Here is a 24,164-nt window from a genome sequence, read left to right as displayed (position 1 = left end):
CCGTTTGACAACTACAAGTTGCACAACCAAACATTTATTTAAAAGTTCAAAACACCAGAAGCATAGGCTGATTTTAGTTTTCTTCCCCCAATATTTCCAGATGGATGCGAGAGGCGGCTGTTACTGGACTGTGCTGAGCAGTGCAACATTAACAGTAATGGTTCCCTCTAAGGTATTTGGTGCCTAGCCTGCTCTGTGCATGACTGTGTTAAAGAGACTACCTGCAAAAAGGCATGAGCCCTAAGGCAAAAGAATATGGGGATTGTCTTGGATCATCTCACTAATACAAGGTTGAGGGACTAACCGCAAAGCTTGCTCTGGAGGGCAGGCTCAAAAGAGGCTACAGGCGCTTTTTGGCGATGGAATTTTGAGCCTAGTTTTCACAAAGAGCAGAAGAGCTAGTAAACAGCTGCCTGGACACTATCAGAGTGCAGGTGAAGCCTCTTGCAATAAATGCCCTTCTATTTTTTTAAAAATGTAGAAAAGCAGATGATGGAGAAGGCACCTGCTATTTCATTATCTGCTACAGAGCTGGGGAAGTGGTGGCACTCAAATGTTGCACTCTCAACTCCGGTCTGCCCTGGTCAGGAATAATAGGGGGGCACAGGTCACTCTGCAGAGGGATTCTTCATAGTAAGAAACATTCTACCAGACATTCTACCTTACCTGTAGTCTGGAGTGCTAGAAGCAACATCAATTTTATCAGCCGCTATTCATAAGGAGGTCTATGAGCAGGCAGATAGGCAAAAGGTTTTTGTACATGCAGATTGCTCTACTCTTGAGGGCATGTTCCTTCTATATGAAAGCAGGAAAATTGGCTATGCCTGTCTGCTTTGCTTCCTGCCCTCACCCCCAGCTGAAAGTTTAGCCTATAACACTTTCAAACATATATCAGAGGAGGGAGTGTCATCATAAAGTAATAGGTGTGTAAAAAACGTAACAGGCAATCAAGCTAAGCATAAAAGAAACAGCCTAATCTAACAAAGAACGCAAGTCTGCAAAAGGTACACACAGCATAAGAGCAGCACAATGTACCAGACTCTTTGGTAAAGGATAAAAGCAGCATTAGATTCCTAAATAACATTTTGAAGAGCAGAACGCTCAACTAGAGCCTAGTGCACAAAAGTTAAGGCAAAGCAGAGACTACTTTTGAAACACATCCATCCGTCAGCCACTGTGTCAGTCCAAGACTTTAGCTTGCAATTGTGCTGCTACCTACATAGATAAGCACCTACAACCGGAGGCTTGCAGTTCTTCGCTCTGCAAAACACATCCACCTACCAAAAAATATCAGTTAAGTGCTGCCCTGTCTGCTGTAATCTCTTTCTCAGTGAGTTAAGGTAAATTTTGCTAGAATAAGGGGCTTGCAGTACAGCTACCACTCTGGAAATTCTATTAGGAAGTTGTGACTCTCAGAAGGTCACACTGAACTTTTGGAAGCCTTTATAGGAAGAACAAATAACTTTGATAAAGCAAGGAACCAGAAAGATGCCAACAGGTCTGAAAGGTGAATTTTGCATCTGGCTCTGCATTCAGGCTGGTGGTCCCTGTGATCATTTTTTTAAAAACCAAACAAAACAGGAAACGTATCTTCAGAAGAGGATGGTGTTGCCTTTAGCCTCTCTTATTTTAAGAGTTTAATTCTTGCAGTAGTTTCTGAGCAGCACTGTTCTTTGGTTCAATTTTCAAGAGGCTGTTGATATCTGCTTTACTAGATCTGTAGTCCTGGAAGTAAAAAAAACATGTAGATATTTGGCAGGAGACGATTAAAAGTGTTCCCAAGAAATCAGCTCAGGAAAACTTGGAGAAAGCAAAAAGTGGCACCTCTACATTTAATAAAAATCTTGAGAATTTAGTGCATTCGGCAGCACTGCCACTTCTACAACCCCATCCTCTATCTCATGGTTTATAACACTACCTGGTATCCTTTGCAGCATATGGGCACCAACAACTCCCTGGATTTAGTGTTGACTTTAGTAAACAAATGCTTTTGATTACTCTTTGGGATGTTCTCAATTCCCCCCACCTCCTTGATGATCCCAATATCCTGAGGAGCCTGTCTTCAGCTGCTGCCCCAAAGCAGCCACCTTCCAGGTGTCAACTCCTTTACAAACATCTGGAATGGGGTGACAGAAACCTCTAACCTGCCAGCAAATTTTGCCCACCTGGGGGTCCACTTTAGCCCACAAGGCCATTTTCATTGGTGATGTCAGCTGATGGGAAAAGTTTAATCCTGCATTGGCTGCAAACCCTGTTCTTGACAGTGAACAGGATCACAAAGCCAAGGCAGCAGGATTTGATTCCTGTTCATCAAGAGAAGAATTTGCAAAACATTATCTGAAGCAGCTCTTTGCTGCTTCTCTAAGCAGGTTTGAGAAAGGAGTTTGTCCCACCACCCATTTGCTTAAAGGAACGTTTGCAAAGGGCTTTAAAACCAATGTGGGTTCCCAAGCAGCCAACATCCAGCTGGCTGTAAAGCACTTGCAAACCAGATGCAAGGGATTTTGAGGTAGGTGGGGCTGCCCACCTATCATGTGATGTCACAATGACATGGTGTGATTGAGAGGTGTGTGATTGATAAAGATCTCTAGCCACTGGAGCCAGAAAGGTTCCCCAGCCCTGCTCTGAACCAAAGGGGGTGGAACTGGGTAGGTGGAGAAAAACAAACATTTCCCATGTTGTAACTCGGTGACCCAAAATTATAGGAAGTTCCTTACCTTGAGCTCTTTATATGCTTGTGCTCGTCTGTAAAATGCTTTGACATTCTTTGGGTCCATCTTAAGTGCTTCTGAGCAATCCTGAATTGCTTCCTTGTACTGCTTCATATTCAGGTAGCAAAGAGCCCTACAATGTATGCGAGGAAATAGAACAGCCTTTGGAAACAACTGCTATGGAAATCCTGCATTTGGAATGATCTCATACACCTAAGATGTCATACACCTGCTGGGAGTAGGTGTTCAAATGCTCAATTTTTATTTCATACAATTTTTATCTCATACACCTAAGATCTCATACACCTGCTGGGAGTAGGTGTTCAAATGCTCAATTTTTATTTTGAGACATTCTCTCATAGAATGATTGTTATTGGCAATTGGTAAGTAGAATGAATGAATATTGCCAATACAATTGTCAAGTCCAACATCATTAAGAGAAATCTAACTCAACCATGATTAAGTTGTAACAATGCACTTCTGAAAAGCTTGCCTTTCACACCCCACCCAAAAACAGTCATGACTGCAGTTTTCCTGAATGAGCTAGACTGCCAGAATCATCATCATCATCATCTCTTCTTTTTTAAAAATGCAGTGGCTTTCTGCTCATCTGTAATAAACCAATGTGACTGCAGCCATTTGCACCTTGGATCAATTAGGACCATCATCTTGCATAGCCACATTTCTAGCTTCTGTCAACAGGTCCCCGTCCCCCCCACAAACTTTCAAGTAGACTTTTAAAGAGGCTGGAGCTAAAAAGATGTGGAATCTGGTATTTTCAGGAAGCTGAATGCTGCACATAGTAAAAACAATATGTGCTCCTATAGAGTAGTGGTATATACAGAGCATAATTTGCATATACTATCATTATAGAACGTAACTAAACCATTTGGGAGGAAAGGACGCTACCCAGGTACTCTTAACAGCTTTAACAAAAACAGAGCCCACAGGAACATATCAGCCAAAAGAACTAGGCTTCATGAGGATGACCTGTACTTGTGCATCCAGGCTGTTAGTAAACACTGTGAGGAGTAACAAGTAACCAAAGAGTTAACTGTGTTCTGTATAGCACCTGACCACTGAGGAAGATATCATGTTACAGAATGTACCAGAAGTGCTTCTGTATGTTTCAGTTGGTTTCGTTTCTGCCTGGGAGACGGTCGCAAGATGTCTGCGCTCTCACCAGGTTGTTTGTTATTTTCTCTCTAGAATAAACTTAAGTAGTTATTAGAACACTTTGAACTCTGTGTGTTCTTAAGAGGCTTTTTATCCAACGGCTATACAAGCTTTCGCTGTGTGAGAAGAAGAACTCTGCTGTGTGTGTTTTACTGCCAGCCCGGATCTACGGAAGCAGAGAAGCGCAGAGAAAGCGCGCCGGGCGATAATCAGTGGCTCCTAATTGAGTCATAAACAACTCAAAGGAGTCCTATACCCGTCACAGGTTATGGGTCATAGAACCTAATCAATCACCAAAGCAATAAAAGGTGATTGCAGCTGTAAAAGCCGTGGAGAAAGCCGGTGTAAAGAGCTAGCTGGGAGAAACCTGTTTTGCAGTCGGCAATCAACAGATGCACTCGCTAGCAGAACGACCCTGTACCAGAAGGCTGGGATCCGCAGTCTACCCGGAGGAGCAACGTGAGCTATTCTGAGTGAGTACACAGACACGGAGCCCGGGGGTGGACAAGATGGCGGAGCAGCTACAGGAGTCATTTGTCGTGCCGTTCCAGAGGTTGAATGGCGACAACTATGCAGAGTGGAGAGAAAGGGCCAGAATGTGGTTGCTGGGAAAGGATTTGTGGACTTGTGTGTTAAATCCTCCAACCCCTGTCGCTGATAATTCAGCAGCTGAAGCACAGAGGTTTGCAGCAGAAACCAGGAAAGACAATAAGGCTTTATGTGCCATTGCCATGAGCTGCGATGCTACGCAACTGCCCTATGTGCAAAATGCTGAAAATGCTAAGCAAGCCTGGGACAGTTTGGAAAGGGTCCATCAGAGAAAAACAGCTGGAGCTAAGCTGCATGCTATGAGGCATCTCTTTGAGTTGAGACTGAGACCAGGGCAACCCATTAAGGAGCACATTGCCAACGTGATTGATGCATTCCATAAGCTGCAGCGGCATGAGCTTGTGTTCAAAGAGAAGGAAAAAGTTTATATTTTGCTATCTAGTTTGGGAAACGCCTATGAACATTTGTGTTTAACATTTGAGACGATGCCTGAAGCAGAACTCACGATTGCTTACGTTTCTGGGCGTTTGGCGGATGAGGAACTGAGACGCCAGAAAGAATCGGCTGAGAAGGGGGGCCGTGGGGGCAGAGAAGCCAGTGGGGGTGCAGTAAAAGGCACTGAGGAATCCACTGTGAGTGCGTGCGCAACAAGGCTTTGCTATCGGTGCCAGCAGCCTGGGCACGTAGCGAGATTCTGCCCAGCTCCGGAAGTAGCCAAGGTCACTCAGCCAGGTGCCAGGCAACCCAGCGGACGTGGTCGTGGGACCAGCCAGCAGCGCCGAGGCAGAGGACGTGGGAAAACTCCAGATAAGCCTGTCAGCCATCTTTCTGCTGCCTTAGCAACGATTCGAAACAGAGGACAGGACAGTTTCGCTTTTATTATCGACTCAGGCAGCAGCCATCATCTTGTACCGCCTTCAGGACAGATCCTGAACTGCAGGCCACTTGAAGATGAAAAAAAGCCTGCATCTTGCTGATGGTTCTTCTGGAACAATTAAAAGCAAGGGTGTTTTTTATATGCAATGCTTAGACACTAACCTTGATGTTTATGTTGTACCAGGCATGGAGAATGGTCTTTTAAGTGTGTCTTGCTTATTGCGTGAGGGCTTTGAAATAAGTTTTGCCAATGGTGTTTGCAAAATTGCCAGAGATGGGGCTGAGCTGGTAAGTGTTACTGTTGGGTCTGATGGTCTGTTTGTCCTAGATGGGAGGGGGCAAGCAGGTGGAAGTAACACTGGTGATGCTCAGGCTAAAAGTGCCAATACCCCAAAGGGCACAGAGGGCGCTATCCATAAGGATTGTATTCATGCTTGGCATAGAAAATATTGTCACATGTCTTTTCCGTATGTGAAAAAAGCCCCTGCTTTTGTCAAAGGTTGCAGGTTCAAGCCATGTCGTAAACACCTGCAATGCCGCGCATGTGCGAAAGCGAAGACGAAGAGATGCTCTTATCCTAGGTCTGAGAGGAAGAGCACAAAGCCATTTCAGTTAGTGCACATGGATATTTCTGGGCCTATGTCAACGTTAAGTTTAGGTGGTTCAAAATATGTTTTGTGTCTTCTGGATGATTTCAGCCATTTTTCCTGGGTCATAACACTGAAAGAGAAGGGGGAGGCTGCCAGAGTGATACAGGAGTGGGTAGCCGAAGTAGAACTACAGTTCTCCGTCACTGTCCAGTGTTTTCAGAGTGACAGGGCGGGAGAGTTTTTGAGTGCAGAACTACAAGGGTTTTTCCGCAGCAAGGGAATTAGGCACAGAAAAACCGCTCCTTTTAGTCCACAGGAGAATGGTTTAGCTGAAAGGAAATTTAGAACGCTGTCTGAACTGGTGGAGGCAACGTTGTTTGATGCAGGACTACCCCAGAAGTTTTGGGGGGAATGCTATAAATTTGTGAATTATTGTTCCAACCGCGCTTTTAATTCAGTTGTGGACAACACACCCTACTACATGTTGTATGGCAAAGTTCCGAAGGTGCACTATTTCAGAACTTTTGGGTGTGAGGCTTGGGTTCTAATTCCAAAGCAGAAGCGCAGAAAGGGAGGATCAAGATCCAGAAAAATGATCTTCTGTGGTTACGAACCAAACTCAAAGGCTTGGAGGTTTGTACCAGCAGAGGGGGACCAAACCCGCGTTCACATTAGCAGGAGTGCTACATTCTGTGAACAAGAGGGCTGGAGACGCATTCATGCTAACCCCGAAGTTCTTCTTGACTGGTCTTCAGGTTTTGACCAGGAAGAGGAAACTCAGGTAGCTGATGCTGGAGTTCCAGGTGCTGCGGGACCAGATCCAGGTCAGGCAGCTGGTCCAAGTGGTGTAGCTCCTAGGGAAGTGAAGCAAGTAGTCAGAAGCGCACCGACTTCACCCCAGGTCAAGCCTGGGAAGTACAGCAAACGTGGTAGGTCACCCACTTCACCCAAAGCAAGCCCAGAGGGGGCTGCAAAGCATAGTAAGTCTCTTGACAGTGCTGCTAGTCCGAGAGAGCCACAGTCAGAGACAAGCAGTTCGGATTTAGAGGGGGAAGATGTGGGACCAAGGCGTTCAAAACGCACCACGAAAGGTAAACCACCTGAAAGGTTTTCAGCTGTCAGTGTATGGGCGTACCTAGCAGTGTGTGAGCCTGAAAGCTTTGAAGAGGTGCAACAGTTGTCAGTGGAGGAAGCTAGTAAGTGGAAAGTTGCAATGGAGAAAGAGTTGAACTCCATGCAATCTCTTGGTGTGTATAGCCTAACACAGTTGCCAGAAGGCAAGAAAGCAGTCAGTTGTAGGTGGGTCTACAGGCTGAAACCCACAGTGACTGGAGAGCCTCAGTACAAGGCTAGATTAGTGGCTAGAGGTTTTACTCAGAAGAAAGGAATCCACTACACAGATGTCTTTAGTCCGACTTCGAGAGCGGAATCTTTCAGGATGCTTTTAGCGACTGCAGCGCAGAGAGGCCTAGTGGTCAACCACTTTGATGTGGACACCACTTATTTGAACTCTGACCTCCAGGAGGAGTTGTACATGTTGCCTCCTCCAGGGTTTGAGAGTGACGTGCCAGGTCAGGTGTGGAAGCTGCACAAGTCGATCTACGGTCTGAAGCAATCAGCTAAAAATTGGAATTCATGTCTTGATTCTGTTTTGAAGAGCCTAGGTTTCAGGAAGAGTCTAGCTGACAGTTGTCTGTATCTCAGAGGTGAAGGAGAACAGCAAGAACTGTTGCTTGTCTATGTTGATGACCTGATCTGCTTAGCAAAGAGCCAGATGCAAGTGCAGAAGTTTGCAAAAGAGCTAGGCAAGAGGTTCAAACTCAAGAATCTAGGTGCAGTGAATGTTTATCTAGGTGTGCAGATAGACAGAACTGAGGATGGAAGTTTTTTGCTCAGTCAGAAAGGCAAGATTGAACATTTGCTTGAGAAGTTCAGAATGTCTGACTGTAAAGGGGTCAGAACACCCATGGAGACAAACTTTGTGAAAGAGTCACAAGTGAAGGACAAAGCAGCGTTTGAGAGTCCTGAAGTGTTTCAGTCAGCGCTAGGGAGTCTGTTGTATTTGTCACAATGGAGCAGACCAGATATTGCTTTTGCAGTCAATTTGCTCAGTAGAGAAGCATTGAAACCTAGCGTGCATGCTTGGAATGGCATTAAGAGAGTGCTTAGGTATTTGCAGGAGACCAAAGAGTATTGTTTGGAGATGTCAGCGCAAGATGAGCCACAACTCACTTGTTTTGCAGATGCTGATTGGGCCAATCAGGAGGACAGGAAGTCAGTGACTGGTTTGGTAGTCAAGTTTGGAAATGCCCTGATTGGTTGGCGGTCGCGCAGGCAAAGCGTAATAGCAATGTCTTCCACGGAAGCAGAATTCTGTGCGTTGTCTGCGACATGCACTGAATTGGAGTACTACAGATGTTTGGTCCAGGAAATCTGGGGTGATTGTAGCCAGCCCATCACTGTTTGGGGCGACAATCAACCATCTTTGAGACTGGCGGAGTCTGGACAGTTCAAGGCCAGAACCAAACACTTAGACATCCGCTTCCGAAACGTATGTCAGAGCATACAGGCAGGCTTGGTGAAGTTGAGGTATTGTCCGAGCCAAGAGAACCTAGCAGATGGGTTCACAAAACCCTTGAGTTTCCAACGGCATGGGGAATTCTGTGAAGGGTTGGTTTTGGGGTAAGTTTGGATACCCGCTATCCACAGTGTTCAGGTGAGAGGGGGTGTGAGGAGTAACAAGTAACCAAAGAGTTAACTGTGTTCTGTATAGCACCTGACCACTGAGGAAGATATCATGTTACAGAATGTACCAGAAGTGTTTCTGTATGTTTCAGTTGGTTTCGTTTCTGCCTGGGAGACGGTCGCAAGATGTCTGCGCTCTCACCAGGTTGTTTGTTATTTTCTCTCTAGAATAAACTTAAGTAGTTATTAGAACACTTTGAACTCTGTGTGTTCTTAAGAGGCTTTTTATCCAACGGCTATACCCTGTTTCTCATATTTTAAGACATACCCATAAAATAAGCCATAGCAGGATTTTTAAGCATTCAAGGAATATAAGCCATACCCCGAAAATAAGACATAGTGATAGGCGCAGCAGCAATGCCGGCCGCAGCAGGAGGAGGAGGAAAAAAATAAGACATCCCTTGAAAATAAGCCATAGTGTGTTTTTTTGAGGAAAAAATAAATATAAGACATGTCTTATAATATGAGAAACACGGTACAAGCTTTCGCTGTGTGAGAAGAAGAAGAACTCTGCTGTGTGTGTTTTACTGCCAGCCCGGATCTACGGAAGCAGAGAAGCGCAGAGAAAGCGCGCCGGGCGATAATCAGTGGCTCCTAATTGAGTCATAAACAACTCAAAGGAGTCCTATACCCGTCCTGGAGTGTCCAATACCTTTCCATATATCTATTGTCTTCCCCAATGGCCCCTTTGCAAACACTCTCTTAGCCCCTACGACTCCCAGCCTACTGTTGGCTTATTCAAACCTAGCCTCCATGAGCTTCATGAATCAGGTGTTGGCCTTTTTAGGAGCACAGAGAGGGTGATAATTCCAGAATTAGTAGTATGGGAGAGCTCTTACTGTTTCTGTTCTTGGAGGCTCAGACTGGCCCCATCAAAGTAGGTTATGTTGTGAAGTGCCCTGAGATCTAAGGGTATAGGGCAGTATGTGAGTATAGGAGGGAAGGAGGACATGCAAGTGTATGTTACACTTGAGTAAAAATGTCACAACCCCAAAGTATCCCTATTGACCATATTTGCATACAACCCTAAACCAACATCCTGGCTTAATAACCTAAGATATATGAGAGTGATGAGCACCTGCAGGCAGTCCCTTTTCCGCCACTTTCCCCCTTCCCTTTGCATGAACCGCAGCAGAAGTCAGGATTCAGCACTAAGCTTTAGCTTCCTGTTTCTTGCAACCCAGAAACTATTGTTAATGGTTCCAAAACAAGCCAGAATATGAAGCCAACTTTAAAATATGGATTTTTGGCATTTTATGTGCAAATGCAGTTATTATCTTCCACCCACATTACAGTTTTAGGACTGTCAAAATGGTTTCTGATACAATGTGCTACAGTGCAATCTGGAACTGTCAGATGGTTACATTAGCATTACCTGTTAGTGTATGTTGCACCTTCCAGCTTATGGAGTTTTAAGCTTTCTGTGTACTTCTCAACAGCTTTTTTATAGTTTCCCTTCTTTACAAACTCATTTCCTTCCAACTTCAACACATTTGCTCGATCCATTGTGGCTGCAGTAGGCACTGAAAATCATTTCAAGGGGAAAAAAACAGTGTAACTCTGAAAGCGGCTATGACAGAGGGCCATACCACAGATGAAAATTCAGTCCTTGATGTTTCAGTGGGTGGAACTATAACAACTGAAGGTCAAATTATTATGTTAGGATATACTTGTTAAAAGCTCCTTCTGACGATTGCTCACCAAGGACACACATTTAAAAGCTACTCAATGCCAACACAAACAGCTAGCCTTTTGTGTTAGGTAGTTCCAGCAAATCTCAGTGGGTCTGTGAAAAAAAGGGCTGGAGAAAAAGACTGCGCTGCAGTACCAGCTCTATGGAGCTGACAATGGGAACAGGAAACATACAATAGAAGCATACTGTATTCTTACCTAATACATGGAAACTGAGGTATATAGACAAATGAAACTGTACTTTGATTAGGTCTGGGCTGCTTGTGATGCAGCAAGCTAAATGTAGCACAGCAGTGAAGTTATGGAGAGCATCTGATAAGTTTTGAAAAGTCTGGTTTGTATTGCTGAGACAAGAGAACTAGAAAGGTTGGGTGGGTGGGTATGAAGCACATGGCAAGCCACAATTCTTGACTGATGGGCTGCGTTCAGTTTGGTGGTCACAAGTTCTGCAGATGAAGTGGTTAAAGTGTACCTAAGCCCCTATTCCCACCTGATTCCAGGTGGTTTCTCTAAACCAGGCATGTCCAACAGGTAAATCATGATCTACCGGTAAATCACTGGACGTCTGTGGTAGTTCGCTGGCTCCCCCCAAAGAAGCTGAACAACTGTGGCTCCCCTAAAAAAAGCTCAACATTTTACCTTCCTCCCTGAAAAAACTCAACAACTTTGACCCGAACCCCCCAAAAGGGGGTAGATCACTGCCAGTTTTTAACTCTCTGAGTAGATCACAGTCTCTTGGGAGTTGGCCACCCCTGCTCTAAACTGCTAGAGTTATCAGAAAGATAACAGTTGGAATTTGGATGAGTTACTTGAGGCTCTATGTGCTCTGTCTCTCATTCTCATCCCTAAAGCAAAAGAACTACCCACCTTGCTTTGCTCCTGCAGTGGTGTTTTCATTGCTTCTTGTAGTAGCTTCTTGGCTTCCAGGTGGGGGCTCCCACAGTCTCTGAGCAGAAACTGGAACAGATGGGATGGGTGGGAGCTTCTGCCGCCACTGAAGACCATCTTTTTCCAGTAAGGCTTTGGTCATTCTGGAAGAGGACAGTTATTAGTTTAGCCATTGTCTGACACGATCACCTTCCCATAAACAGTAGCCAGCTAGTATGATTTATACACATCTGAAGCACAGAAGTTCCATTCCTAGATCTGGTTTCCTGGAATACAGACAAGATCTATGCTTATTTTAACAAAGGTGGGCTGCATCTTAAAAGATATCAAACTGTTCTGGAACAACATAGAACCCACTATCTAAAGGCACATACACAAACCTAATTTGAAAGGAGCAAGAATGATCTAAAATATACATTTTTAGAAAATTTTTGTACATTCATTTTGAACACAGAGCAGGGGATTACCGATTGACTCCATCATGTGCAGCTTGTACAGTGATATCAACCTGTAACACAGTTTTGTAGTCCACGTAGGCTAAATTATATCTCTCAAGAGCTTCATAGGCTGCTGCGCGCCTCAACAGGGGTTTGATTCCAAAAGGGACCAGATCCAGGGCCCTAAAATCAGCAGAAAAGGCAGCAAAAGATTACTGGATAAATAAACGTTAAACAGCAGAATTTACAATGTTCAAACTCAATTGGTGGAAGAGGGTTCACATGCACAGCACATATTTATCAAAATTTCAAGTATCTGAAGAGTTTGGGTGTCTCTTGGCCTCTGCTGATAAAATGTACAGTACTTTAGAAGCAGGGATGGGAAACTCGTTGCTGGACTTCAGCTCTAATCTGTCCCAGGAAACCTGGCCAATGGGAGTTGTAGTGAAGCAACATTTCTAGGCCACAGGTTCTCCATCATATAAAAGTTATTTGAGCAAGCCACACCATTTCACAATGAAATTTTACATATGCGAGAATTTTTCGATCAATCCCGCAACCTTTGATGGGTGGTTTAGAACGATTGTGTCCGGCATCACTTTCACTGTGTGTGTGTGTGCGCCAGTATCTATACTCAGCAGAGTTACATCTCAATGCAGCTCTTTCCTTAGAAACATCTTCAGGGTTGAAGGTACACACAGTAGGGAATAACACTCAGGGACGCCATAAAGATTCAGGCATAAATGCATATTGGTCGCAAATATACACAGACATTCACCACTGCCATGGTCAAGGCATGCTTAGAGCCCAACAACAGTCCAAGACTCACTCTCCGCTTCTCTCGCCACAAGCCGCAAGCAAGAGACTCACAACAAGTTACACAGAACCAAAGGACAGTTCCCACAGAAAACTTCCTTCCATAGACAAAACAATCTTAGCCATCTGCTTCTTCTTAAAACTTCTCTGTTTCTGGAACAAATGATTCTCTCTCATACAGAGAGAATATCCAACAAGATTAATGTTATCTTGGATGGACCCTCCCCCCTTCTTTATCTATGTCTAGCTATCTGTAGCAGCGGCATCACATGTGATGAGTAACAAGTAACCAAAGAGTTAACTGTGTTCTGTATAGCACCTGACCACTGAGGAAGATCATGTTACAGAATGTACCAGAAGTGTTTCTGTATGTTGCAGTTGGTTTCGTTTCTGCCTGGGAGACGGTCGCAAGATGTCTGCGCTCTCACCAGGTTGTTTGTTATTTTTCTCTCTAGAATAAACTTAAGTAGTTATTAGAACACTTTGGACTCTGTGTGTTCTTAAGAGGCTTTTTATCCAACGGCTATACAAGCTTTCGCTGTGTGAGAAGAAGAACTCTGCTGTGTGTGTGTTTTACTGCCAGCCCGGTTCTACGGAAGCAGAGAAGCGGAGAGGAAGCGCGCCGGGCGATAATCAGAGGCTCCTAATTGAGTCATAAACAACTCAACGGAGCCCTATACCCGTCACAGGTTATGGGAGATAAGAGGTCCTGAACCTAATCAATCACCAAAGCAATAAAAGGTGATTGCAGCTGTAAAAGCCGTGGAGAAAGCCGGTGTAAAGAGCTAGCTGGGAGAAACCTGTTGTTTTGCAGTCGGCAATCAATAGATGCACTCGCTAGCAGAAAGACCCTGTACCAGAAGGCTGGGATCCGCAGTCTACCCGGAGGAGCAACGTGAGCTATTCTGAGTGAGTACACAGACACGGAGCCCGGGGGTGGACAAGATGGCGGAGCAGCTACAGGAGTCATTTGTCGTGCCGTTCCAGAGGTTGAATGGCGACAACTATGCAGAGTGGAGAGAAAGGGCCAGAATGTGGTTGCTGGGAAAGGATTTGTGGACTTGTGTGTTAAATCCTCCAACCCCTGTCGCTGATAATTCAGCAGCTGAAGCACAGAGGTTTGCAGCAGAAACCAGGAAAGACAATAAGGCTCTATGTGCCATTGCCATGAGCTGCGATGCTACACAACTGCCCTATGTGCAAAATGCTGAAAATGCCAAGGAAGCCTGGGACAGTTTGGAAAGGGTCCATCAGAGAAAAACAGCTGGAGCTAAGCTGCATGCTATGAGGCATCTCTTTGAGTTGAGACTGAGACGCCAGAAAGAATCGGCTGAGAAGGGGGGCCGTGGGCGCAGAGAAGCCAGTGGGGGTGCAGTAAAAAGCACTGAGGAATCCACTGTGAGTGCGTGCGCAACAAGGCTTTGCTATCGGTGCCAGCAGCCTGGGCACGTAGCGAGATTTTGCCCAGCTCCGGAAGCAGCCAAGGTCACTCAGCCAGGTGCCAGGCAACCCAGCGGACGTGGTCGTGGGACCAGCCAGCAGCGCCGAGGCAGAGGACGTGGGAAAACTCCAGATAAGCCTGTCAGCCGTCTTTCTGCTGCCTTAGCAACGATTCGAAACAAAGGACAGGACAGTTTCACTTTTATTATCGACTCAGGCAGCACCCATCATCTTGTACCGCCTTCAGGACAGATCCTGAACTGCAGGCCACTTGAAGATGAAAAAAGCCTGCATCTTGCTGATGGTTCTTCTGGAACAATTAAAAGCAAGGGTGTTTTTTATATGCAATGCTTAGACACTAACCTTGATGTTTATGTTGTACCAGGCATGGAAAATGGTCTTTTAAGTGTGTCTTGCTTATTGCGTGAGGGCTTTGAAATAAGTTTTGCCAATGGTGTTTGCAAAATTGCCAGAGATGGGGCTGAGCTGGTAAGTGTTACTGTTGGGTCTGATGGTCTGTTTGTCCTAGATGGGAGGGGGCAAGCAGGTGGAAGTAACACTGGTGATGCTCAGGCTAAAAGTGCCAATACCCCAAAGGGCACAGAGGGCGCCATCCATAAGGATTGTATTCATGCTTGGCACAGAAAATATTGTCACATGTCTTTTCCTTATGTGAAAAAAGCCCCTGATTTTGTCAAAGGTTGCAGGTTCAAGCCATGTCAAAAACACCTGCAGTGCCGCGCATGTGCGAAAGCGAAGACGAAGAGATGCTCTTATCCTAGGTCTGAGAGGAAGAGCACAAAGCCATTTCAGTTAGTTCACTTGGATATTTCTGGGCCTATGTCAACGTTAAGTTTAGGTGGTTCAAAATATGTTTTGTGTCTTTTGGATGATTTCAGCCATTTTTCCTGGGTCATAACACTGAAAGAGAAGGGGGAGGCTGCCAAAGTGATAAAAGAGTGGGTAGCCGAGGTAGAACTACAGTTCTCCGTCACTGTCCAGTGTTTTCAGAGTGACAGGGCGGGAGAGTTTTTGAGTGCAGAACTACAAGGGTTTTTCCGCAGCAAGGGAATTAGGCACAGAAAAACCGCTCCTTTTAGTCCACAGGAGAATGGTTTAGCTGAAAGGAAATTTAGAACGCTGTCTGAACTGGTGGAGGCAACGTTGTTTGATGCAGGACTACCCCAGAAGTTTTGGGGGGAATGCTATAAATTTGTGAATTATTGTTCAAACCGCGCTTTTAATTCAGTTGTGGACAACACACCCTACTACATGTTGTATGGCAAAGTTCCGAAGGTGCACTATTTCAGAATTTTTGGGTGTGAGGCTTGGGTTCTAATTCCAAAGCAGAAGCGCAGAAAGGGAGGATCAAGATCCAGAAAAATGATCTTCTGTGGTTACGAACCAAACTCAAAGGCTTGGAGGTTTGTACCAGCAGAGGGGGACCAAACCCGCGTTCACATTAGCAGGAGTGCTACGTTCTGTGAACAAGAGGGCTGGAGACGCATTCATGCTAACCCCGAAGTTCTTCTTGACTGGTCTTCAGGTTTTGACCAGGAAGAGGAAACTCAGGTGGCTGATGCTGGAGTTCCAGGTGCTGCAGGACCAGATCCAGGTCAGGCAGCTGGTCCAAGTGGTGTAGCTCCTAGGGAAGTGAAGCAAGAAGTCAGAAGCGCACCGACTTCACCCCAGGTCAAGCCTGGGAAGTACAGCAAACGTGGTAGGTCACCCACTTCACCTAAAGCAAGCCCAGAGGGGGCTGCAAAGCGTAGTAGGTCTCTTGACAGTGCTGCTAGTCCGAGAGAGCCACAGTCAGAGACAAGCAGTTCGGATTTAGAGGGGGAAGATGTGGGACCAAGGCGTTCAAAACGCACCACGAAAGGTAAACCACCTGAAAGGTTTACAGCTGTCAGTGTATGGGCGAACCTAGCAGTGTGTGAGCCTGAAAGCTTTGAAGAGGTGCAACAGTTGTCAGTAGAGGAAGCTAGGAAGTGGAAAGTTGCAATGGAGAAAGAGTTGAACTCCATGCAATCTCTTGGTGTGTATAGCCTAACACAGTTGCCAGAAGGTAAGAAAGCGGTCAGTTGTAGGTGGGTCTACAGGCTGAAACCCACAGTGACTGGAGAGCCTCAGTACAAGGCTAGATTAGTGGCTAGAGGTTTTACTCAGAAGAAAGGAATCCACTACACAGATGTCTTTGGTCCGACTTCGAGAGCGGAATCTTTCAGGATGCTTTTAGCGACTGCAGCGCAGAGAGGCCTAGTGGTCAACCACTTTGATGTGGACACTGCTTATTTGAACTCTGACCTCCAGGAGGAGTTGTACATGTTGCCTCCTCCAGGGTTTGAGAGTGACGTGCCAGGTCAGGTATGGAAGCTGCACAAGTCGATCTACGGTCTGAAGCAATCCGCTAAAAATTGGAATTCATGTCTTGATTCTGTTTTGAAGAGCCTAGGTTTCAGGAAGAGTCTAGCTGACAGTTGTCTGTATCTCAGAGGTGAAGGAGAACAGCAAGAACTGTTGCTTGTCTATGTTGATGACTTGATCTGCTTAGCAAAGAGCCAGATGCAAGTGCGGAAGTTTGTAAAAGAGCTAGGCAAGAGGTTCAAACTCAAGAATCTAGGTGCAGTGAATGTTTATCTAGGTGTGCAGATAGACAGAACTGAGAATGGAAGTTTTTTGCTCAGTCAGAAAGGCAAGATTGAACATTTGCTTGAGAAGTTCAGAATGTCTGACTGTAAAGGGGTCAGAACACCCATGGAGACAAACTTTGTGAAAGATTCACAAGTGAAGGACAAAGTAGCGTTTGAGAGTCCTGAAGTGTTTCAGTCAGCGCTAGGGAGTCTGTTGTATTTGTCACAATGGAGCAGACCAGATATTGCTTTTGCAGTCAATTTGCTCAGTAGAGAAGCATCGAAACCTAGCGTGCATGCTTGGAATGGCATTAAGAGAGTGCTTAGGTATTTGCAGGAGACCAAAGAGTATTGTTTGGAGATGTCAGCGCAAGGTGAGCCACAACTCACTTGTTTTGCAGATGCTGATTGGGCCAATCAGGAAGACAGGAAGTCAGTGACTGGTTTGGTAGTCAAGTTTGGAAATGCCCTGATTGGTTGGCGGTCGCGCAGGCAAAGCCTAATAGCAATGTCTTCCACGGAAGCAGAATTCTGTGCGTTGTCTGCGACATGCACTGAATTGGAGTACTACAGATGTTTGGTCCAGGAAATCTGGGGTGATTGTAGCCAGCCCATCACTGTTTGGGGCGACAATCAACCATCTTTGAGACTGGCGGAGTCTGGACAGTTCAAGGCCAGAACCAAACACTTAGACATCCGCTTCCGAAACGTATGTCAGAGCATACAGGTAGGCTTGGTGAAGTTGAGGTATTGTCCAAGCCAAAAGAACCTAGCAGATGGGTTCACAAAACCCTTGAGTTTCCAACGGCATGGGGAATTCTGTGAAGGGTTGGTTTTGGGGTAAGTTTGGATACCCGCTATCCACAGTGTTCAGGTGAGAGGGGGTGTGATGAGTAACAAGTAACCAAAGAGTTAACTGTGTTCTGTATAGCACCTGACCACTGAGGAAGATCATGTTACAGAATGTACCAGAAGTGTTTCTGTATGTTGCAGTTGGTTTCGTTTCTGCCTGGGAGACGGTCGCAAGATGTCTGCGCTCTCACCAGGTTGTTTGTTATTTTTCTCTCTAGAATAAACTTAAGTAGTTATTAGAACACTTTGGACTCTGTGTGTTCTTAAGAGGCTTTTTATCCAACGGCTATACAAGCTTTCGCTGTGTGAGAAGAAGAACTCTGCTGTGTGTGTGTTTTACTGCCAGCCCGGTTCTACGGAAGCAGAGAAGCGGAGAGGAAGCGCGCCGGGCGATAATCAGAGGCTCCTAATTGAGTCATAAACAACTCAACGGAGCCCTATACCCGTCACATCACACATGGGGGTTCCATTCCAGAAGCAGCTTTGTACAGGAAGTGCAAAATTGTGTCCCACCAAAATTTCTTGGCTGTTGTCTGGCAAGCTTGGGGGTGGGGGAGCCCCTTGCAGAGGCCTTCCCCGTGTCTCTGTGGTCTTGCCTCAATCTTGCACATGTGGTGGCAGCATTGAGAGGGTGCATGTAGTCTTTCTGTGTCTCCACTGCCTTCCCCTCACTTCTGCACCTGCACAGGAGCATTGAGATGGTGGTAGCAGCAACCCAGCTCCCTCGGCTGTGCTTACCAGAGGGGAAGGTGGAGAGATGAAGGTGGGAGGCAGGCAGGCAGACAGACAGACAGAGACATGCAGGCAGAAGCTGCAACTCCATTCCAGCCTTTTTCTTCTGCCCGAGTCTCTGTCTGCCTTCCTCCATCTCCTCCCCTCCACTTGCAGCCATCCCTGGAAGGCTACTGCCGTCACTTGAGGCAATGCCCTTGCCACAGCTTCCTTTCTAGTGGTCACAGCTTTGTGTCATTGAATTTGTGCAAGTTAAATGTGCATGTGATGCTACTACACTGTTTTAAAATATATATTGAAAAGTATCCATATGCTGCTGCTTTGCTTGACAATGGTTTGCAAGGAGCAGATGAAAGAAAATGAAAACACAGCAAGATAAATACCACAAGAAATGAATTATAGGCCAGCTACTGCATCCAAAGATTGCAGAATGTGATTTCCCCCCCACAGCAGCAACTTTTTGCTGAAAGCAGTGGGGTCATTTGTTTATTTGATTCATTGATCTTAACAATTTATTTATCCAAAAATAAACTTGAAATTCAAAACCTACAACATGGGGAACACAACTAAATTGAAATGAGTAAAGCTATTTAACCAGCTTTAAAAACCATGATTTTAAATGCCTGGTTACTGCTGTTGGTTTGGAAGAGTCACATAAACAGTCTTCTGTCCTCCACCTATATTTTGGGCAGTTTAGGAATGAACACTGGAAGATAATCCTACTTCCAGCCAGCAGGGACAACAGAACAAGCCCCCCCTCTTCTCTCCAGCAACTTTGTGGGCAAAGTGTGTTGTGCTTCAACCCTGTCTAATATTCCCTAGCTGTAGAGGGAGGGTTCTGAATAGGCAGAGTGGGCCCTTTCTGTAGCCTGGGTCTGAAAGGCATCAAGCGGTAAGAGGAAGCAATGTATAGGAATATGTCAACTTGACTTCCATTCTCTTTTCCTTAGGACAGAAACTACTTACTCAGAACAATCCTTAATGCAGAGGCTACAGTTCCCATCTTTCAAATAGCAGGCAGCACGATTGGATAAAAGAACACTCCTCTCTTCTGCATTTGCATCCCCTAGATAAAAAGGGAATATTAAGTCAGATTTCTAAGCATAAGTACCTCTGGTGCTAAGCAAGGTCTAGTGGGATTTGGAGATGCCTCACCACCTGCAACAGAGATGGGGGAACATGTGGTCCTCCAGAACATACAGGTGAAACTCGGAAAATTAGAATATCGTCAAAAAGTGCATTTATTTCAGTAATGCAACTTTTTATTTTTACAAATGCTTTCTTTTGGAAATTCCACAGTAATAAAACAAATAGTTACAATAATACAAAAATAAACATCGCTATTACATTTCATTAATTACATTCCATTTATAATTGACCCGCCTAACGACAAATACAGTGGTACATCGGTTTACAAACACAATTGGTTCCAGAAGTCTGTACTTAACCTGAAGCGAACTTTCCCATTGAAAGTAATGGAAAGTGGATTAATCCGTTCCAGACGGGTCCGCATAGTACTTAAACTGAAAATAATCAAACCGAGGCGTACTTAAACCGAGGTATGACTGTAATTACAATTACAACAAATAAAAGCTTGACATATCTTGCTTTGCATGTCATTGATCTATCTCATATATTGGTTTCACCTTTTAAGTTGCATTACTGAAATAAATGCACTTTTCGACGATATTCTAATTTTTCGAGTTTTACCTGTATTGGAATACAACTTGTATCAACTTAGCCAATGGTCACAGGTGATGGAAGTTGTAATACAACATCCCAGAGGACTCCCTCCTCTGCAATATTGTTATCTTGTTACCTTGTGTAAAGCTTCAAGACCAGTAGCTATGATGGTGGTGAGGGCAGAGGTCACACTTGGGGGGAAAAGATTAATGAATGGGGCGGCTTCTTAGTAACATCACTAAACCAGTCACTAAACCATCATTAACCAGCACTCTTACCATTTTTTTTGCACTATAAAGGATATCACAAGAATTCCTGATTGTCTGCCGTGTACCTTAATTGAACATGATCTTTGTGCTGTCCCCTCCCTATCCTTATTTACTACATTTCTAAGCTCACCATCAAAGAGCTCAAAGCAGTATACTGTACATGGTCTCCCATTCCCTATGCATATGGTCTCACACTCCAATTGCATATTTTATCGTCACGGGAGACCCATGAGGCACGTTTGGCTGACAGTGGGTGACCGATGCAAATTTACCCAATGCTCTTGGTGGGTTTGAACTTGGGGGTGAGCGTAACTCTGTGACACACATGCTTTGGCTCCAGAAGGTCCTGGCACCTCAAGGTAGGGCTGGGGAGACTCTTGTCTAAAACCCTGGAGCCAGTCAGCACGAATAATACTAAGCTAGATGAACCAATGGCCCTGCCAAAGAAAGTAGATGTATTGCCAAAAGAGAGGTTAGGCGGTGGCATAAGCTTAATTCACAGCTACAGGTGCAAATTTAGAAAAATAATTACGGTACCTACTGTAATTGAAATCCAAATACAATACATCTAACTTACTGTTGAAAAACTGACAAGCAAATCTGTGTGCCTGTTAAGTTTGTTGTCAAGCTGCCGATGGACAACTTCAAGGCTCCTGCTCTCCAGTCATTATTTAGCAAGGATAGTTTTACTTATTTGTTAAGCAGTATATCAAATTGGTTTACATAAAATGGGATAAAACAGTCATTAGGTAGCCATAAAACACTTTTAAAACAGTAAACTTATTATCAGTATGTAAAAACTTTTAAAAACAAGGACACATAAATGAAAATAATGTCTTGGTTTAGCGGGCATAATGAACAGTACAACAAAAGAACCTGCCTAATATTCATAGGAATCTTTAAACTGGACTTAGATTGCATACTAGCCCTTTAAACAGAGGACACCATACAGAGGACTGTATTCTTTAAAGTATCACTATCATTATACAAGTTTATAAACCACTTCACAGCATCAATGTGGCTTACTTAATGAAACCAGAACACAGAAACGCAAGTTCTAACAATAAATCAATTCAACAAACTCAAACAATAAAACCATCCTAAAAACTCTGAACACAATTAAACAGTTTTGTCAGATATAAAATTGATCTTTCATAAATGGCTGGGTTACACCCCAAGGAAAACCTATTTAAACAGGAATGTCTTCAGCAGAAGATGTCTAAACACCATCATGTTAGGCACCCATTTGATTTCAACTGGAAACTGACTCCTGAGAGCTGGAGCTGCAACACTAAAAGTAGGACAGATAGCCATTCTAACCAATCAATGGCCTGCCTTGGTAAAAGGTAAGCTCCCTATAATCTTACACTGCTTACTACTGTCACACTATGACCCATGAACCTCTTTCTGGGTATTCCTGTAAGCATTTCCAATGCAGATTTCTTTGTAATTGGGTATGGAAGTGGAATAACACAATGTATGCTATCTATAAGTATAGATGCATAAGCAACTTTAAAGTTACTTTAAAATACTGTACAGGAGAATAGGGATCCAATTGCTGCCCATGTATATATCATGTATATTTTTTGCTTTGTATTCTTGGTAAGACAGCACATGTATGTCTGTAGCCATTATTGATACCGGTACCTCAGTAGGGGGGGGGGGGGGAGCCTGTCAGATACAGCTCTCAGAGGCCATGTGATGTCCACACTAATGGAGAAAAGACTATAGAAAATATAGTGGGTTTTTTAAAAAAAACATTCCTATTCCAAAGAATACATATTCCTAGTTCTACAGAGACATGAGGGAAGAGACATTCTGTGTGGCCCCCAACAATCCATAGATCCCTGCTTCCTTTCATTTTTAAGCAAGTGTATGGCTCTTCTTGGTGCCCCCATTTCAGGATGTTTTTGCCCCCCATCTAGAAATCCTTCCCTTTCTCATGTTCAAGAAAGCCCAGACAGACACTGTTAAAAACTATATATGTGCCCGGCCGGGAGGGGGGGAGGGAGGAAGGAGAGAGAGAGAGACAAGGCCAAAGCCAGAACTCAGTTAAATCAACTTCTGTCCCTCACCTTAACTCCATTAGGAATGCAAAGAAAAGAAAGGAAACAGAAAGCAAAGTCTATAGCTGAGAAAGAGAGAGCCTAGAGAGAGAAGAAAGGAAACAGAAAATGTATCCCACGAGCTGTCCAACTGCTGGCTCTGTTTTATGTTAGTAACCAAACTTACTCATTGTGACACAATTACTGCAGCAGACAGCCTGCTGACCTAATAAGTCTAAGGCTGTGGAGGAGCTTCAGAGGCTACCAGAAACAATAAGACCGGGCAATTATGAAGACTTAAACATCGTCCACTCATCTGCCCACTGCAACCTACAACGTTGGGTGCCTTGTACTCCATGGGCTGCCAATTCCAGGAATATGTAGCGTGACAAAAGAATGCTGTTCCATATTAATCCAGAGGACTATAAAGCACCGCTACTCTACCTAAAGAGCTGGTTTAAGGAACAAGAAGCCCAGAGCTCCCAAAGCCAGCTAATGGGATGGAGTTTTTATATTCTGCCATGAGGTATGGTTTGAAAACTATTCCCGGTCTCCAAACGTACATAGTTGTATCCTTACTTTTGCATCAAACGCTTCAGGGTTCTCAATCTGGGACCTGGCGACACAACACAAAATGTTCCACAGCACAGGATGGTTTTATGGGAAAAATCCAAACCACCATTACTATTAACTTCTGTATATACAAGACTTCACCTGGGTTAGAATATACAAAGTTACCTATTAGTCAGGCCACCCCATCTAGAACTAGAGACTACAATTGACTAAAATTTCTCAGGGTTTTATCCAGCCCTAGTAAAATCCCTTTAGCTTTAGACACTGAGAAATAAACCTAAGACTCATCTCTCTCACACAACCCTACAGAGCAATTTAGGTCCCATCTCTCCTAGTAGCTTTCTCCGAGCCTCCATTTCACCCACTGTAAAGTGGGTGCAGCCCTATTTTGCAGGGGTGTTTTAAGGGCAAGCCCCAATAAAGGCCCTTAATGACTCTGCAAATCAGGAAGTGATTCACACATGAAATGGAGCAGGAGAAATCACAGGGTTGTTGTCATCAGTGCATGGGGAGGGGTGGGAAGGAACATTTTTTTGCAAGTTAAACGTTCGCCGATGGAATATGGCTTTGAATCCTCATAATCGGCAAATACAATTTTGGATCTAGTCACCCCATAGAAGTAATTTGGGGCAGGCGATATTTGAGACTTAAAAGGCTGCAAGAACTAAGGGATGGGTTAGGCTGGGGTGGGTGGGAAGACACATAACTTGGCTAAAGATAAACAAGCCCTTTATGGGGCAAAGCAGGAGGGCACTATAGCCCCGTAGATCCCCAGCCCAGGACCCCCTAGCCCTCTCTGACTGCCTTCTCTGGAAACTGAGGCCTTGCCAGGGCTTTCGCCGTCCGCCGCCAATACCTGCTGCTTCCAGTAACTCCAGCGCCCGGCCGTAGAGGGCGGCCGCCTGGCTGTATTGCCCATTGCGGAACTGCTCGTTGCCCGCCTGCCGCAGGTCAGCGATCCGCGACGCAGGAGCCATGAAGCCGGCCGCGGGGTGCGAGGAAGCCGGCGCCGGCTCTCGTAAGGGAAAGCAGCCGGGGCTGCAGCTTCCTCCTCCCTCTGCGCTCGATTAAGCAAGGGGGCGGGCGCCGTCCGCCAGAGGCTCCTCCTTTTCCCTCCAGGGGCGCCTGTGCAGGGCGAGAAGCGCAAGCTGGTCTCCGTGCCCGAATTTAGGCGAGGGGGCGTGACGCAGCCCCATTTAGCACATGTTCGCTTTCTCGGGAGGAAGCCCCAAGATGAAGATCAGTCAAATGACTTTTCACTTTGCCAGCTGTGGGGCTGCAATCTTGCGCACGCTAACTAGTTTTGCGGCTTCTGAGGAAGCGCGGGATGGTGGGGGAGCAGCAGTGCAGCGAGGAGCTACATAGCCACGCCCACCGCTATTTTTTTTAAAACAAACCCACTGGAAGCAACTGCCGCCAAGACCTGCGAAACCACGTGGTCTGGTGTCGCGCTGCCC

At 45.1% G+C, this 24,164-nt stretch overlaps 1 protein-coding gene across 1 annotated transcript; it reads right to left on the bottom strand.

Annotated features, from left to right (window-relative positions):
- Window positions 1–18: 18 nt before the first annotated feature.
- TOMM34 (translocase of outer mitochondrial membrane 34) lies at window positions 19–24,007 on the bottom strand. Its single transcript, XM_035122811.2, has 7 exons — window positions 23,564–24,007; window positions 19,104–19,203; window positions 11,695–11,847; window positions 11,207–11,370; window positions 10,023–10,170; window positions 2,718–2,844; window positions 19–1,725 (listed from the first exon to the last, which is right to left on the bottom strand). The coding sequence occupies exons 1-7, from the start codon at window positions 23,682–23,684 to the stop codon at window positions 1,630–1,632; spliced, it is 909 nt and encodes a 302-aa protein (XP_034978702.1). The 5' UTR covers window positions 23,685–24,007; the 3' UTR covers window positions 19–1,629.
- Between the last annotated feature and the right edge of the window lie 157 nt (window positions 24,008–24,164).

The sequence above is a fragment of the Zootoca vivipara genome, chromosome 7, assembly GCF_963506605.1.
Source record: "Zootoca vivipara chromosome 7, rZooViv1.1, whole genome shotgun sequence".
In the NCBI taxonomy this organism is placed as follows: Eukaryota; Metazoa; Chordata; class Lepidosauria; order Squamata; family Lacertidae; genus Zootoca; species Zootoca vivipara.
The sequence above is the reverse complement of the archived record's forward strand: the minus strand, read 5'-3'. Positions and strand labels throughout refer to the sequence as shown.